At 39.8% G+C, this 14,568-nt stretch overlaps 2 protein-coding genes across 8 annotated transcripts in view; one reads left to right on the top strand and one right to left on the bottom strand.

Annotated features, from left to right (window-relative positions):
• Positions 1–789: 789 nt before the first annotated feature.
• Tmed5 (transmembrane p24 trafficking protein 5) lies at positions 790–9,762 on the bottom strand. 2 transcript variants are annotated; one of them, XM_048447057.3, is made up of 4 exons: positions 9,431–9,750; positions 7,162–7,259; positions 4,572–4,755; positions 790–3,723 (listed from the first exon to the last, which is right to left on the bottom strand). In XM_048447057.3, exons 1-4 carry the CDS (start codon positions 9,617–9,619, stop codon positions 3,505–3,507), a joined length of 690 nt encoding a protein of 229 aa, XP_048303014.1. In that variant the 5' UTR covers positions 9,620–9,750; the 3' UTR covers positions 790–3,504. The 2 variants fall into 2 exon arrangements, with proteins under 2 accessions (XP_048303014.1, XP_048303015.1); XM_048447058.2 differs by having other exon boundaries at positions 3,510–3,745; positions 4,536–4,755; positions 9,431–9,762.
• Positions 9,763–10,540: 778 nt separating this feature from the next.
• Ccdc18 (coiled-coil domain containing 18) overlaps positions 10,541–14,568 on the top strand; it is a 141,548-nt gene continuing 137,520 nt past the window's right edge. For 5 of the 6 annotated variants that reach the window (XM_048447047.3, XM_048447053.3, XM_048447054.3 and 2 more), the window contains exons 1-4: positions 10,541–10,710; positions 11,269–11,449; positions 11,984–12,042; positions 14,028–14,170. In XM_048447047.3, the coding sequence (XP_048303004.3) occupies positions 12,013–12,042; positions 14,028–14,170 (173 nt within the window). In that variant the 5' untranslated portion in view covers positions 10,541–10,710; positions 11,269–11,449; positions 11,984–12,012. The remainder of the gene's footprint in view (positions 10,711–11,268; positions 11,450–11,983; positions 12,043–14,027; positions 14,171–14,568) is intronic. The other variant, XM_048447048.3, reaches the window with a different exon arrangement.

Raw genomic sequence — 14,568 nt, 5'->3', positions numbered from 1 at the left:
TTATCTTTTGTATGTACTCATGTTAGTGCATGTACAATGATGTACATATGGAGGTCAGAAGACAACTCTGGAGTCCATTCTCTCCTTCAACCTTCATGTGGGTCCTGAGGACCAAACTCATTGTCAGGCTTGCATGGGGTGGAACAGTGAACAAAGGCTTGAATGCTTGTGTAGAATCCCAGACTTTGGGCTGTGGGTGGTCTTTGTCCTCCCAACAGAGTTTCTCTGTGCAACCCTGGAATTAGCTCTTTAGACCAGGCTGGCCTTGAACTCACATCCACCTGCCTCTGCTTCTGGAGTGCTGGGATTAAAGGTGTGTGCTACCACCGCCTGTCCTGGTTTTTGCTTCTCGTAATCATAAGTACCTTTTAGGTAAAAATGTATGTTTGGGCGTAGAGATAACTGAGTACACTGGCAGTTCCAAAACAAAGTGGTATGACAGAAAAACTCAGAGAAGCTGGGCAGTGGTGGCGAACGTCTTTAATCCCAGCATTCAGTAGGCAGAGACAGGAGGATCTCTATGAATTCAAGGCCAGCCTGGTCAACAGAGCTAGTTCCAGGACAGTTTCACGGAGAAACCCTGTCTCAAAAAACTAAGTAAAGGAAAAAGAGAGAAAGAAAGAAAAGAAAAACATTACATGCTAAATTAATATGTCTTTAAATTTCTGATAAAAAATTTTCACTGAAGGTACAAAATTACAGGGACTTGGTTTTTGTTAATTTTAAGATAATAATGTTTAATGGTAAATATACCTAAATATATTTTGATTTATAATTTATTCAACAACATTTTCAGATGCTTATTTACCTTTCGTTTATTGACCTGGTAAGAGTACATAATCCAAATGCAACTCAGAATGATCATCTCTACACTTCTGTTAAACTACTGTAGTAATTTATACAATTAACCAGATAAGTCAGATCAAGTGATGGCTTATTTGATTTTAGTATAATTGAGAAAGTAACATTAAAAGACTTTTAATACAGTCTTTACAGTGAAGCAGATAATACACATTTAAAAATAAACAAACATTTTGGTTTTTGCTTACAATTTTTCTTTTTATGATTAATACAGGCAACATGGTTCTTAATACCTTTTTATTTTTATCTATAAAAATAAAATCTTTAACATTTGTAAGTTACTTTTTTCAATAAAGATACTATTACCATTTTAAATGGCAGGAAGTAACTGAATTATAGATTTAAAAATCAGTGGCACAAATTACATACATACAAGATGATGTTAGTAACAAGTACAGTGTTAGGTACAGTACAGTATCAGCTGTATCTAAGAGGTAGAATTCTTAATCACAGTCTTACAGAAAAGACACAGTAGACTCAAGTGTAGTCTGCTTTATCAGTTATGGTACCTATAGATTGCTTCCCTTCCACTTGAAAGTGGAAAAAAGGCTCTTTTAGGTCATGATCTCACTTTGTTCTGTGTGCTGTAGGAGTTTTGCTTACAATACTGGAGCATTTTCTTGGCCGGTTACTGATCATATATGACATTTATCTCATGTTTTGAAAAGCCTCTGAATAGGGAAAAATAAATCTCTAGTCTTCTCCCAAGAAGGAAAAATACAGTATATCTTTGTACTATTCTGAGTATAAACTGTAAATAAAGTATTTCTCTGAGTACCTACCATATGTTTTGTGTGTGTGTGTGTGTGTGTGTGCGATAGCAGAGTAGTGGAAGATCATTATTGCTCAGTAAGAGTTATAGCAATATATAACATATATAATGGGTACAATACCCAGATTTGATTGTTCATTATTTCTAATTGACAATACATTTTTCATAACACTATAATTGTGTGTAATTTAATTGTTTCATGATGAAATTAAATTACTAGTATTTGAATAAGATTGTACTACAGACTAATAAGCTAGAAAGACAGCGTTTTTGTGTGTATTGGCTTTTAGATTCACATTAGCTGTTTATAATTTGGGATTGTTTTAATCCTTCAAAGTCATAAGTGACCATAGGTAATTTTGTGAAAATTATAATAAATCCTATAATAAATATGTATAATCAGTACTAAATCTTATAGTAGGATGTACATTTTATAAAATCTACCTGAACATTTATAATTGAAAACAGTAACTAGAAAATAAAAACTATGACAAACATAATTTCTTCCAGTGAACTTCAAATTACCCTTCTCTGTTTTCTATTAGAATTGGGACAGCAAGGTGAGCTGATATGATTCTAGATCTTATGGTTCTACTTAGGTGAACTTTTGTATTTGGTATCCTCAAGTTTATCTAAGTTTTCCCTCATATTCTGATGATTTTGAGAACTTAGGAGCTATTTATTTACATAAGGTCAGATCTATTCAGCAGTGTGTCCCTCACACCTGCTGGTGACAATGTATTATCAAAACCAATAGCTACTGGCCAGGAAACACCTTTAATCCCAGCACTTGAGAGGCAGAACTCGGGAGGTAGAGGCAGGTGGATCTCTGTGAATTTGAGGGCAGCCTGGTCTACAGAGTGAGTTCGAGGATAGCCAGGGCTACACAGAGAAACTCTGTCTGGAAAACAATAACAAAATAAAAAACCAACCAACAAACAACAAACAAAACCGATAGCTGTGTTGAAACCAATACAACAGTTTTGATGGGTGGTATAAAAATACATTCATTTTTGTCTCAAATTTTATCTTAGCTAATGTCTAGACAGAATGCATCCTATTCATAAACATCGACTACCCTATTTATATCTTCACATAAGAAAACCTTTATAATGTCATTTCAATGAGAAAGACATTGCCTAATTTTTGAGGAAAGAATGCCTTTCCAATTTAATTATCAAAATGTTAGTTTTTGGAAATGCAAACTAAGTTTATAAAAACTAATACTTTTCTATAATGTTTCACATTGTATTTGGTTATAAAATTCTTAAAAATATCTGGGCAGTAGTGGCACATACTTTTAATCCCAGTACTCAGAAGGAGGAAGGTGGATCTCAGTGTTTGAGACCGAACTGGTCTACAGAGCTAGTTCCAGGATAAGGGCAATACAAAGAAAGCCTTTCAGTGGTATACATATATTTACTTTTTTTGGAAAGATGTAATAGAGGAAAGCTGACTTATTCAGTCCATAATTATAAAAACCTCAAATGATTTGCAAACTTTATAAATTACTTTGTACCAGCCAATTTACAGAGAAAGTTCTGTGTAAAAGCAAACTGGTGGTGTGCTTATGGATACTGTTCATTTATTTAATTTATACATATTTGGGAGAGATTTTTATACCTAAAAAATGCTAATTGCTCCAATCAAATTTAAATTATATATGATATCCTGTTATACACATTTAAGTGTATAACTGGGTCAGTAAAGTTATCTGGATATACAATAATTTTCTGTAGTAAATTTTACATATCTTATACTTAATTTCTGAAAATGTTATGGAAACGACTACTAATGATCTTGACTGTAACAGTGTATTAGAATTTTCTACCTCTTTTTTTCTCCAATGTTAAGTAATCTATGTTGGAGTTTTAAGTTCTACTTTTCCTCTTGTCTTCAAACAGACTTTTCAGCATATAAACCTGAATGCCTGACACTACCACCATGACCATCAAATTCACTACGGACCAGAAGTTGACTCTGTCAAAGTTGCTTTCTTGTATGTTTCGATCACGAGCTTCAAATGCTCTAAGCAGAGTTTGTATTTGGCCACTTTTGCTCAGTCTGGACTTGATGCTGTTGATGGACTCCTGGAAATAAATACAGTAATTTCTCTATTAAAAATACTAATATGCTTTATGCTAGTTTTCAAAACCAAAACAATTTTTAAAATATATGAGAATATAATTCAGTTAAAGGACCGGTATGACTTGTGTCACCTGGAGATCCTCCATGAGGCTTTAAAATAGTAATGATAAATTTAAATTTATTTAACAGAGGAATAAAGATACCTTGAATTGAAGAGTCAAGATCAAATTGCATTAACATAGCACCAGGACTTTTATACATATCTCTCTTATAATTCTGACAACCATAAAATATTTTTTTAATCACAGTTTTCAAAAGACCAACTGATTATATTTTTAGTTATTTGGCAGTTTTTACCTAATGCATTGTGTGTCTATAATATTTTGCTATTTGAGTGTTTATGCCATCCAGGGAGGTCCAACACACATTATAACAATGCAAGAGTGTGGAGTGATATAAGAGGCACAAGGCATGGAATGCCAGCAGACCTTGCAGTGAAAAAGGTCCCAGCCCTGTCAACACCTCTAAGACTGTAGATCTGTGAAATTCACTTCAGATTTTTGACCTCTGGAACTATGAGAAAATAAGTTTAAACTTGTTTTTTATTTTTTAAATTGCACTGTTTCTTAAAAAAAAAAAGTAGTTTTAAGATAAGATTCAACTGAGATAAGTGATTTGAAAATCTAATAAAAAGCTAAACGTAAGCTAAAATTGAGATTTGAAATGATGTAAAAATATGGAAAAACCAATAGTTTTTGGAAAATATGGTTAAGAATGCTTACTTTAATCCCTGCCATACACTAAAATATCTGACCAATGAACTGTCATTACTTATTAATGTTCTACTAACCAGGATATCCTCTAGCTTCATCTCCAGCACATCCGTGTCAGAAATATATTTTTTCCAGTCTTCTTGTTCCTGAGCTTCTTCTCCCATGTTATCCAGGATCAATTCAAAAAAAATTACCTTCTCAGAAATGGTGCTAAATGTATTATCAAAGCAGAACATGTAGTCACCAACTTCAGTCTCCACACTATATTAAAACAAGGGAACATTTTTAGTTCATGGGGAGTGGCCTTGTTGGAAGAAGTATGTTACTGAAGGTGGACTATTAGATTCCCAATGCTCAAGCCAGGCCCAGTGTCTTTCTTCCTGCTGCTGCCTGTCAATTCTCTCTGGATGCAGAACTCCCAGCTACCTCTCCAGCACCGTGTCTGCCTGTGTGCTGTCATGCTTGCTGCCATGATGGTGATGGACTAACCTCTGCACCTGGTTTCCCTTCATAACGGTTGCTGTGGTGTCTGCACAGCAGCAGAAATCCTAACTAAGACAGTAACAACCATCAACTTACATCTCAAAATAAACCTTGTTTTTTTTAAGTTGACTTTCTCATATATTTTGTCACAGCCTGAGCAAATGCTGGTGAACAGAGTGTAGAACAATTATAAAAAGAAACAATTATTTCCCAAGAAAAACTTTCTATCATACTCAGTGTATATCAGTTGATGGCTCTTGTGAAGGACACGCCATTCATTCAGGAGTGTCTCACCTGTGGCTCACAGGCTGTCTGTGTCGTCAGAGGAAGGCTATGAGTGCAGCTCAACACAAAACACTAAACTTGCTAAAAACGTGAGCTTTTTTAAAGAAATAATTTCTTTTTTATAATTGATTATGCAGTTTTTGAGTGTAAACCCTGGCGGTTGTATTGCAGAGTCAAAAGGTAGACACACCTGGATGATATGGCTCCAAAAAGGGTAAGAAATACATAATTTGTGATCCTCCAACGTTTGATTTTACTTGAGTTTTTATTTTATTACTGTCATTAGGCTTGCCTAGTATCTCAAAAGCATCAAGAATTCACAGGCAATACAGAAGTAGTAGGCAAGAATGATGCTATGGGGGGGGCACGAGGCATGCATTGAGATGGTTTCACAGTGTGGCTGTGGCTCTCCTGGAACTCATTCTGTAGACCAGGTCAGTCTCAAACTCAAAGATCTTTGCCTGCCTGTCTCCTGAATGCTGGGATTAAAGGCATTAGCCACCATGCCCAACTTTATACATATTTATGTTTAATCCTTAATATTTTTCTGGATAATAAAAATAGATTATATTTTATTACCTAATTTTAGAGAGGTTGTTATTCAACTCTTCATTAATTATGCTAAATGCTGAAAAAATTTATTAATATCTGAACTAAGTAATTAATGTTTCCTATCTACAAAGCAAATGTTAACTTTCACTGAAATAATTCTTTAAAAAATTAATGTAATTTTTAAATCATTTCACATGTTGAAAATAAAACTTTTGAATGATTTAAAAATTATATTTCATATAAACTACATATCTAACTGGCATAATATATATGTGTACATAAACTACAAGTTACTCAGAAAAGTTATGATGAAGTTTATAGTATTATAAACTTTAATTCATTTCAAATGAATTGTAATCTTAATTGAACTTAGCCATTTTAACAAATGCATTGAACAAAAAGTAAATTATACTATTCTACTGGGTATATACCCAGTTTTTGGATTTATTCTATGTGTATTAGTGTTTGCCTTGGTGTATATACATGCACCATGTGTGTGTTTCTTGCCTATGGAGATCAGAAGAGGGTGCTTGATCCCTTGGAAATGGCGTTACGGTAGCTGAGAGCCACTTATGGGTATCTGATATCAAGTTCTGGCTTTTGCAGGTACCTGTTACACATGTGGACCACATACATACATGCAAGTAAAACATTCATACACACAATTCCTCTTGTTTGTTTTTGAGACAGGGTTTCTCTATGTAGCTTTGGAGCTTGTCTTAGAACTCGCTCCGTAGACCATGTTGACCTCGAATTTACAGAGATCCACCTGCCTCTGACTTCTGAGGGTAGGGATTAAAGGTGTAAGCTACCACCGCAAGACCCATACACACAAAATTTTTAAAAAAAATTAAAACATCTGGGCAGTGACGGTTCGTGCTTTTAATCTCAATCCTTGGGAGGCAGAGGTAGGCTGGTCTCTGTGAGTCTGAGGTCAGCCTAGTCTACAAAGCAAGTTCCAGGACAGCTAGGGCTGTACAGTGAAACCCTGTCTGAAAAAAAAAAGGAAAAAAGGCCAGACATGGTGGTGAATGCCTTTAATCCCAGCATTCAGGAGACAGAGGCAAGCAAGCAGATCTGAGTTCCAGTCCAGACAGTTACATGATTGAACTCCTTTCTCAAAAACAGTAACAACCAAAAAACAATGTTTTTAAGCCAAGAAGGCCGATTTAAAATGTTAATAGATTAACCAAAGCAAAGGAATTAGTTAGTTGGGTGTGGTGCCCTTGCTTGTAGACGCCTATGATCGATCACAGCACTCACAAGGCTACAGTACAAGGATTATTCTAAGTTCCAAGCCAGCCAGGGATATATGTAAATATATTGTGTCTCAAACAATCAACTTACGTGTGAACACCATCTGATTTTCTTTGCTCAAAAACTAAGGTTCTGCCCTCTGGGGAGGTAAGATGGAAATCAATATCTAATCCTGCTCCATCTAAAACCTATAGAAGAGAAAAAAATACATATTACAAACCCCGAAAATAGAAACTTCTATGAGTACATCATGTGATGTAAAGGCTTTTAAAATATTTTACCTATTTATTTACTTATTTATTGGACACAGTGTTGTTGTAAGGAGGCCGTCTGCTCAGTTCCAAAATAATCACATAGAAACTATATTATTTAAAACATTGACTGGCCCATTAGCTCTAGCTTCTTATTTGCTAACTTTTACATCTTAATTTAACCCATCTCCATTAATCTGTGTATCACCATGTGGCTGTGGCTAACCAGGTAAAGTTCCATTAGGCTCCAGAGGGCTCTTTTCTCTGACTGCCTCTTTTCTCCCAGCATTCAGTCTAGCTTCCCTCCCCACCACTTACCTCTGTTCTGCCCTATCAGGCCAAGCCAGTTCCTTTATTTACCAGTGGTATTCACAGCATACATACAGTGGGAGATCCCACATCACAGTGTCTCTTTATGGGCCCTGGCAGTTTTGGAGCTCACTGTGTAAACCAGGCTTGGCCTGCCTGTGTATCCCTCAGAATTCTGGGATTAGAGCCATGTGCACCATGTCCTGCCTTTAAAAGCTGTGCAAGTGGAGGCCAGAGGTTGACATCCTCCATTGTGTTCCAACCTTTTGAGAAGGGTCTCCTCACAGGCTGGCCTTAAGCTTGTCATTCCTTGCTCTCAGACTCCTGAGTGTTTAGAATTACCAGCATTTGGCACCATTCCTGGTTTTCAAGGAAATCTTTGATTAATAAAAATTATTTTCCCATCTAGACTCACTAACTCCATAGTTGGTTTCTCTGTGTCTAATTTTGCTTCCTTTAAGTCTGCTTTTCACACTTCATCCAGCAATCTGCTTAAATTTTATGTGTCTGCTGGGTAGTGGTGGCAGGTTGTGGGATATTTATCTTTTTGTTTGTTTTTTTCGAGACAGGTTTTCTCTGTGTCTTTGGAGCCTGTCCTGAACTAGCTCTTGTAGACCAGGCTGGCCTCGAACTCAGAGATCTGCCTGCCTTTGCCTCCCAAGAGCTGGGATTAAAGGCGTGCACCACCACCGCCTGGCTGATTCTCTATTTGTTCCTCCTCCCTACACAATTTCTTACACACAACTGTTCGATAAATGCTGAATTTTTGCTCACATACCGAAATCAAACAATACTAAGCTGTAATCTCAGTTTTGCTTAGATTTTAGATACTATAATTTCTGATACTTAATGTAAGCTATAAATCATCCTAAAGTTTCTTCATATAAAATTGGATATTAAGTTTTTTTAAAAGATTTAATAAATGTATTTGTCCACGTGAGTGTACATTTGTGCACCACATGCAAACAGTAACTTCTGAGCTTTCACTCCATTCCACCACATGCATTTTATTCTGCTCTAATTAATAGCATTTGGAACTTAATTTTAAAAAAAGCCTCAAAGATAAAACACATCAACATATGTTTTGGTGCAAGGCTATTAGGAGGCACAGAAATTTGCCAGGTGGAAACTTGTAGACTTTAATTAAGACACTTCTTTCTACTGCCGTATTCTGCTGATATTAAAAAGAAAAAAGGGAAGAATCTGATGTTACATTGTTTTAATATACTATTATCTTATTTGATTTGACAGTAATGGATATGCAGCTGGAACGGAAATGTACCACTAAACACGGCAACAGCTTCCTTGAACACATTTCAAAATCTGACTTAGATATATTCACATGGCCACACTTCAAAATTCCTTAAGTAAAGCAAACACCGTGATGATTTTTATAATACTGGAATCTTGTGAAAGTGGTGAGGGTAATTCAAACGGTGTCATCATTTCGTCCAATAATTAAAAAAAATTATAAAGAACGTGTACCAGCCCCATACCGTGAAACTCTTAGAACTGTAGTGTATACTCGCTAGGAAAGCTATGGGTGAATTAAGAAACAAAGACTAACGCCACCGACGTCACCAGTGCTGGCTTCTTTCCGACCAGAGGAAAGGGAAGAGAGGGTAAGTGTCAATTTTAGGACTGGCTAAATTTGTGAGTTACAGACACCCAAGAGCCTCGCCTGTGCGCCTGCGCTGAGCAGGCCAGCTTCCCTGACGACCCTCTTGATTCACCTCGCTCGAATTCCGCAAGTTTCCCAAGCCCGTGAGCGGCGAAGGCCAGTTCGCTCCCGCACCTACCTGGTACTCGATCTCCAGCGAGGCCTTCAGGGGCATAGGCTGGTAGAAGCACTCCTTCTGGCCGGCCGGGAGCGTGAAGGTGAAGTCGCTGTCCAAGGAGGGCTTGAAGCCGGCCGCCCCCGGCAGCAGCGCTGGGGGCAGAGCGGCCAGGAAGAGCACTGGGAACGGCAGCCAGGTCCTGCCGCCCATCCCGGCCGGAGCGATCTCCAGGAAGCGTTTAGCGAGGTGTGGGATGCTGGCGCCTCCGCTCCGAACTCCCGAGCTCCAGGGAACTTCAGGCGACCGCGGCTCACGCCGTCTCCGAAGGGGAAGCGCTGCCCTCGTCTGCGCTGGGTGAGGGCGGGGCTACTCCTCCCTTCCTGCCCCCCTCCTCCCCCACCCCCGCCTCGCCGGGTCTCGGATCCGTGCTTCATACTGGACTTGTAGGTTTTGTCTTCTCTCACACAGACACACAGACACAGAGACAGACATACACACACACACACACACACACACACACACACACACACACACACACACACACACATCAATGAGTATCGCCGGAGGTAATGATGGGAATTGTAGTCCAAAATGAACTCGCCGTGCAGACTCCCCCCCCACCCCCATGCACACACACACAAAATCGACGAGCATCGGCGGCGGTAATGGTGAGAATTGTAGTCCAATATGAACTCGGCGTGCAGCCCCTCCGCCCCCCTGTTTCGGATACGTGCTTTATACTGGATTTGTAGGTTTTGGCTTTCCTCACACAGACAGACACAGAGATACACAGACACGCACACAAATCAATGAGTATCGCCGGCGGTAATGATGGGAATTGTAGTCCAATATGAACCCGCCGTGCAAATTCCCTCACCCCCCACCCCCCAACCAGGGTTTCGGCTACGGGCTTCATACTGGATTTGTAGGTTTTGGCTTCCCTCACACAGATACACGCACAGACACACACCAATGAGCATCGGCGGCCCTAATGATGGGAATTGTAGTCCAATATGAACTCGCCGTGCAGCCCATCCGTACGTCCAGCCTCATTTCCCGGCACGCTCTGCGCTCCGGCGACGCCGTGGCGGAGCCTGCGCGGGGGCGGGGCTCGTGGCCCGGGAGGCGCGTCCCAACGGCTCCCGCGGCGGTTCGAACTCGGCGCCTCAGAGGTTCGCTGGTTCTCTAGGTCGTGTGTTAGAGGCTTCCACGACGCGGCCTTCGCTGTCCTAGGCTTCCGAGCGCAGAGGAGCCGCGCTGCGCCGTGGCCTGGGGTCGCTAAGTACAGCTGCGACCTGGTGGTGAGCAGATGCCCCCTGACTGGAAGCGGGCTTGCCTGATGTCTCGGCTCTCAGTGTGCTGCTCCCGGGCGGTGTGTTGTGTTTGAGGCAAAGTCAGAGAGAAGGGTGCCAAAAGCTCTGCTCCCTCCAGGCAGATGGAGCCCCTCTTATAGTAGTAGAGCGAGCGTCCTTAAGATGAAATACTGTATAAAACCATGGACTCTTTCCCAAGCGGGAAAGCCTGTCTCATCCGGGGAGTATAGAGTGCTGGTTCTTCCCTTACTGAGAGTACAGCTAGAACGCTTTTTTTCCCTCCCAAGTAGGCTTGAAGATACCGTTGTCAGGGCCCTTAGGTAAGATGATGAGCCTTTCCTCGTACACACGACTGGCAAATGGTCCGCAGGAAAATGAGGACGTTTGAATTCTAAACGTATTCACTGATGCTTCAGAACGGTTAGAAAATTCTTACATGAGAATGCAGAAGTTGTTGAACAAAAAAAAACTTAGATGGTGTTATACAGTGTTGAGCAGCATTTTTTGATCTAATTCTTTTTTTATCCATCTTTGTCCGATATGAAGCTCGAGATATTGTTGAACAGATGTGACTGAAGCAGAATGGGGACCCGAGTCACTCTCTGACAGGGGAAATCTTCGAACTTAAGCAGAAGAAGATTTGTGAAAACAATATCGGAAAGACAGTAGAAACATTTTATTTTCTAAATATCTTATTTAATTTCAATACTCAGCTTTTTACAACAAGGTGAGAGGTTTTATTAACCAACCCCACTCTTGCAAAATTTTGAGTTGAGAATAAATGCACCAAACTATTTTATCAGAATAGCGACGGAGAAGGTAGCTTATTCATTTATGCATTCAAAACCTTGAGCTTTCCTAAATACATTTTTTTACATTATAGTCTTAAACCATAATACATGGGAATTATATTGGTTGCCAAGATTTTAAGAAGGGCGATAAAAGAGGCTCCTCAATGAAAAAGAGTAAATGAAATGTGAACAAGAGGTGAAATTATAAGAAGTTCTATAGTAGGAGTAGAAATTCTAAAGCTTTTAGTGTTATTTTAATAATTAAAATAGCAAAATATCCATTGCTATGGTTTTAAAGATATTAATTTTGCTTTGTGTGTGTGTTTGAGTTCCTCTGAAACTGGAGTTACAGACTAGTGTGAGCCACCGTGTGGGTGCTGGGAATAGCAATAGCAAGCCTTTGAAAGAGCAATCTGTACCCTTGAATTCTGAGCCATCTGACCAGTTGCATCATGATTCTTTCCTTTTAGTTAATCCTAGACCTGCTTGCCCACAGCTGATGCAACTGAAGGTTCCCCCATGTAGTTCTGTGAGTTCTTTCTTTTTGTTTTGTGTCTTTTTTGAGAGAATGTCTTAATATGTAGACCAGGCTGGCCTTGAGCTCACCGGCCTGTACTTCCCAAGAGCCAGGATTAAAGGAGTGGTAACATTATCCAACCTCTAGATGTCATTTTGATCTGTGAATATGACTTGTGAATGTGAGTATATTTAAATTTTACAACCACTGTGAATAGAAGGAGATAACTTATCTGGTAATGCCACTTTTTAAGAAAATATGAAAGATTGTAGTGGTAACATTTTATCGGATGCCTCGGACTTGTAAAATGGTTATTTGTAAGGAGCCGTCTGATTATCGCCATTACAAGATGGCGCTGGCGGTCCTGCAGCTTGGAGGTATACAAGTCCTTATTTGGTATTGCCGCGTGGGGCTGAGCGCCCTTTGCCTGCACATGCGCAATTGAGCCTTGTCCCTGGCCAATCCCGAGGCTCCGGGCATCAGCAGACTGGTATTTACCAATCAGAGCAGTACCCGAGTCCCCTCACCCTATTTAAGCAGATGCCACTTGGCTTCTTGCTCTCTCTCGCTCGGTGACCGATATGTTGTCCGGCGTCTCGGGTTTCGGCACCAGTTGTGGCACGCTCCTTGACCAGCAAGGAAGAACAACCACGAAGTCGAGGATCCTTCTCAAATCACACTTTATTGGAGCCTCTTGGTTGAAGGGAGAGCGGAAGCGAGAGAGAACGAGAAGTGCAAGAGAACAAGAAGAGAGAAAGAGAGAGAGAGAGAGAGAGAAAGAGAGAGAAAGCGATAGAGAGAGCAAGAAGCCAAGTGGCATCTGCTTAAATAGGGTGAGGGTACTCGGGTACTACTCTGATTGGTAAATACCAGTCTGCTGATGCCCGGAGCCTCGGGATTGGCCAGGGACAAGGCTCAATTGCGCATGTGCAGGCAAAGGGCGCTCAGCCCCACGCGGCAATACCAAATAAGGACTTGTATACCTCCAAGCTGCAGGACCGCCAGCGCCATCTTGTAATGGCGATAATCGGATGGCTCCTTACAGTTATTAAATTCTAACACTCCATATTGAAGTTAATTAGAAAAGTATACCTTGATTCAGATCTTGGGTTGACTCTCCAAGGTTTGCATGACTTTGAATAAATTTTTAAAAAATTACATCAGTTCATTGTGTGTGTGTGTGTATGTGTGTGCAGGCGCGCGCATGCACATAAGTGTACAGGTCAAGGGACAAATCTTGTGTGTGTCTGTGTGTATGTGCACACAAGTGTGCAGGTCAAGGGACAAATCTTTGTGTGTGTGTACACATGAGTGTGCAGGTCAAGGGACAAATCTTGTGTGTGTGTATGTATGTGTATACATGAGTGTGCAGGTTAAGGGACAGATCTTGTGTGTGTGTGTATGCACATGAGTGTGCAGGTCAAGGGACAAATCTTTGTGTGTGTATGTGCACACGAGTGTGCAGGTCAAGGGACAAATCTTGTGTGTGTGTGTGTGTGTGTGTGTGTACACATGAGTATGCAGGTCAAGGGACAAATCTTTATGTGTGTATGTGTGTACACACGAGTGTGCAGGTCAAGGGACAAATCTGTGTGTGTGTGTGTGTGTGTGTGTGTGTACACATGAGTATGCAGGTCAAGGGACAAATCTTTATGTGTGTATGTGTGTACACACGAGTGTGCAGGTCAAGGGACAAATCTCTCTGTGTGTGTGTGTGTGTGTGTGTGTGTGTGTGTACACATGAGTGTGTAGGTCAAGGGACAAATCTTTTGTGTGTGTATGTGTATGTGCACACAAGTGTGGGTCAAGGGCCAAATCTGGGACGTCTGTTCTCTCCTTTGACCTGTGGTTTTTGAGCGGAACAAGATTAGATTGTGTGTCTTGGTGCCAAGCACTTTCACAATTTCTTTCTAAATTGTACTGCTATGAAAATATTTTGGCTGATAGAATGAAGTCTTCAGGCAGAATATAAGAAATATCTTTGTTTTCTTGTTAAGGAAATGGAATCTAGTTCATCTGACTACTACAATAAAGACAACAACAATGAGGAAGAAGGTTTGCTTGCAAATGTTGCTTCATTGAGACATGAACTGAAAATAACAGAATGGAGTTTGCAGAATTTAGGAGAAGAGTTGTCCAGGCAAGGAAATAAAATCACATGTATAAATTAAAGCATTAATTTATAAACATAAAATGACCAGATTTTATTATATGTTATGTTTAATATGCCTCTGGACTAAGATATATTTTTCTGTACTTCTTAATATAATTCAGTTTATGAAAATGGAAATATTAACAAATATTTACATATTAAGAAAACATCTTGCTTGGCAAGCACTGGTCAGCCTGGTCTACAGAGGTCCAGAACTGCCAGAGATACACAGAGAAACCCTGCCTTGAAAAATAAACAAAATCAAGCAAAACCCAAATATCTTTAATATATCAGGAATCAGTATAAAATATATATTCATAATTTTTATTACTCTTTCATTATTGTAGCTGCTTTTTTTTCACTCCTGAAGTAAAAGAGATTCAGGA

This window comes from Myodes glareolus, chromosome 8 (genome assembly GCF_982192425.1).
Source record: "Myodes glareolus chromosome 8, mMyoGla1.1, whole genome shotgun sequence".
Lineage (NCBI taxonomy): Eukaryota > Metazoa > Chordata > Mammalia > Rodentia > Cricetidae > Myodes > Myodes glareolus.
Note: the sequence above shows the minus strand (reverse complement) of the source record. Positions and strands in the feature narration are given on the sequence as shown.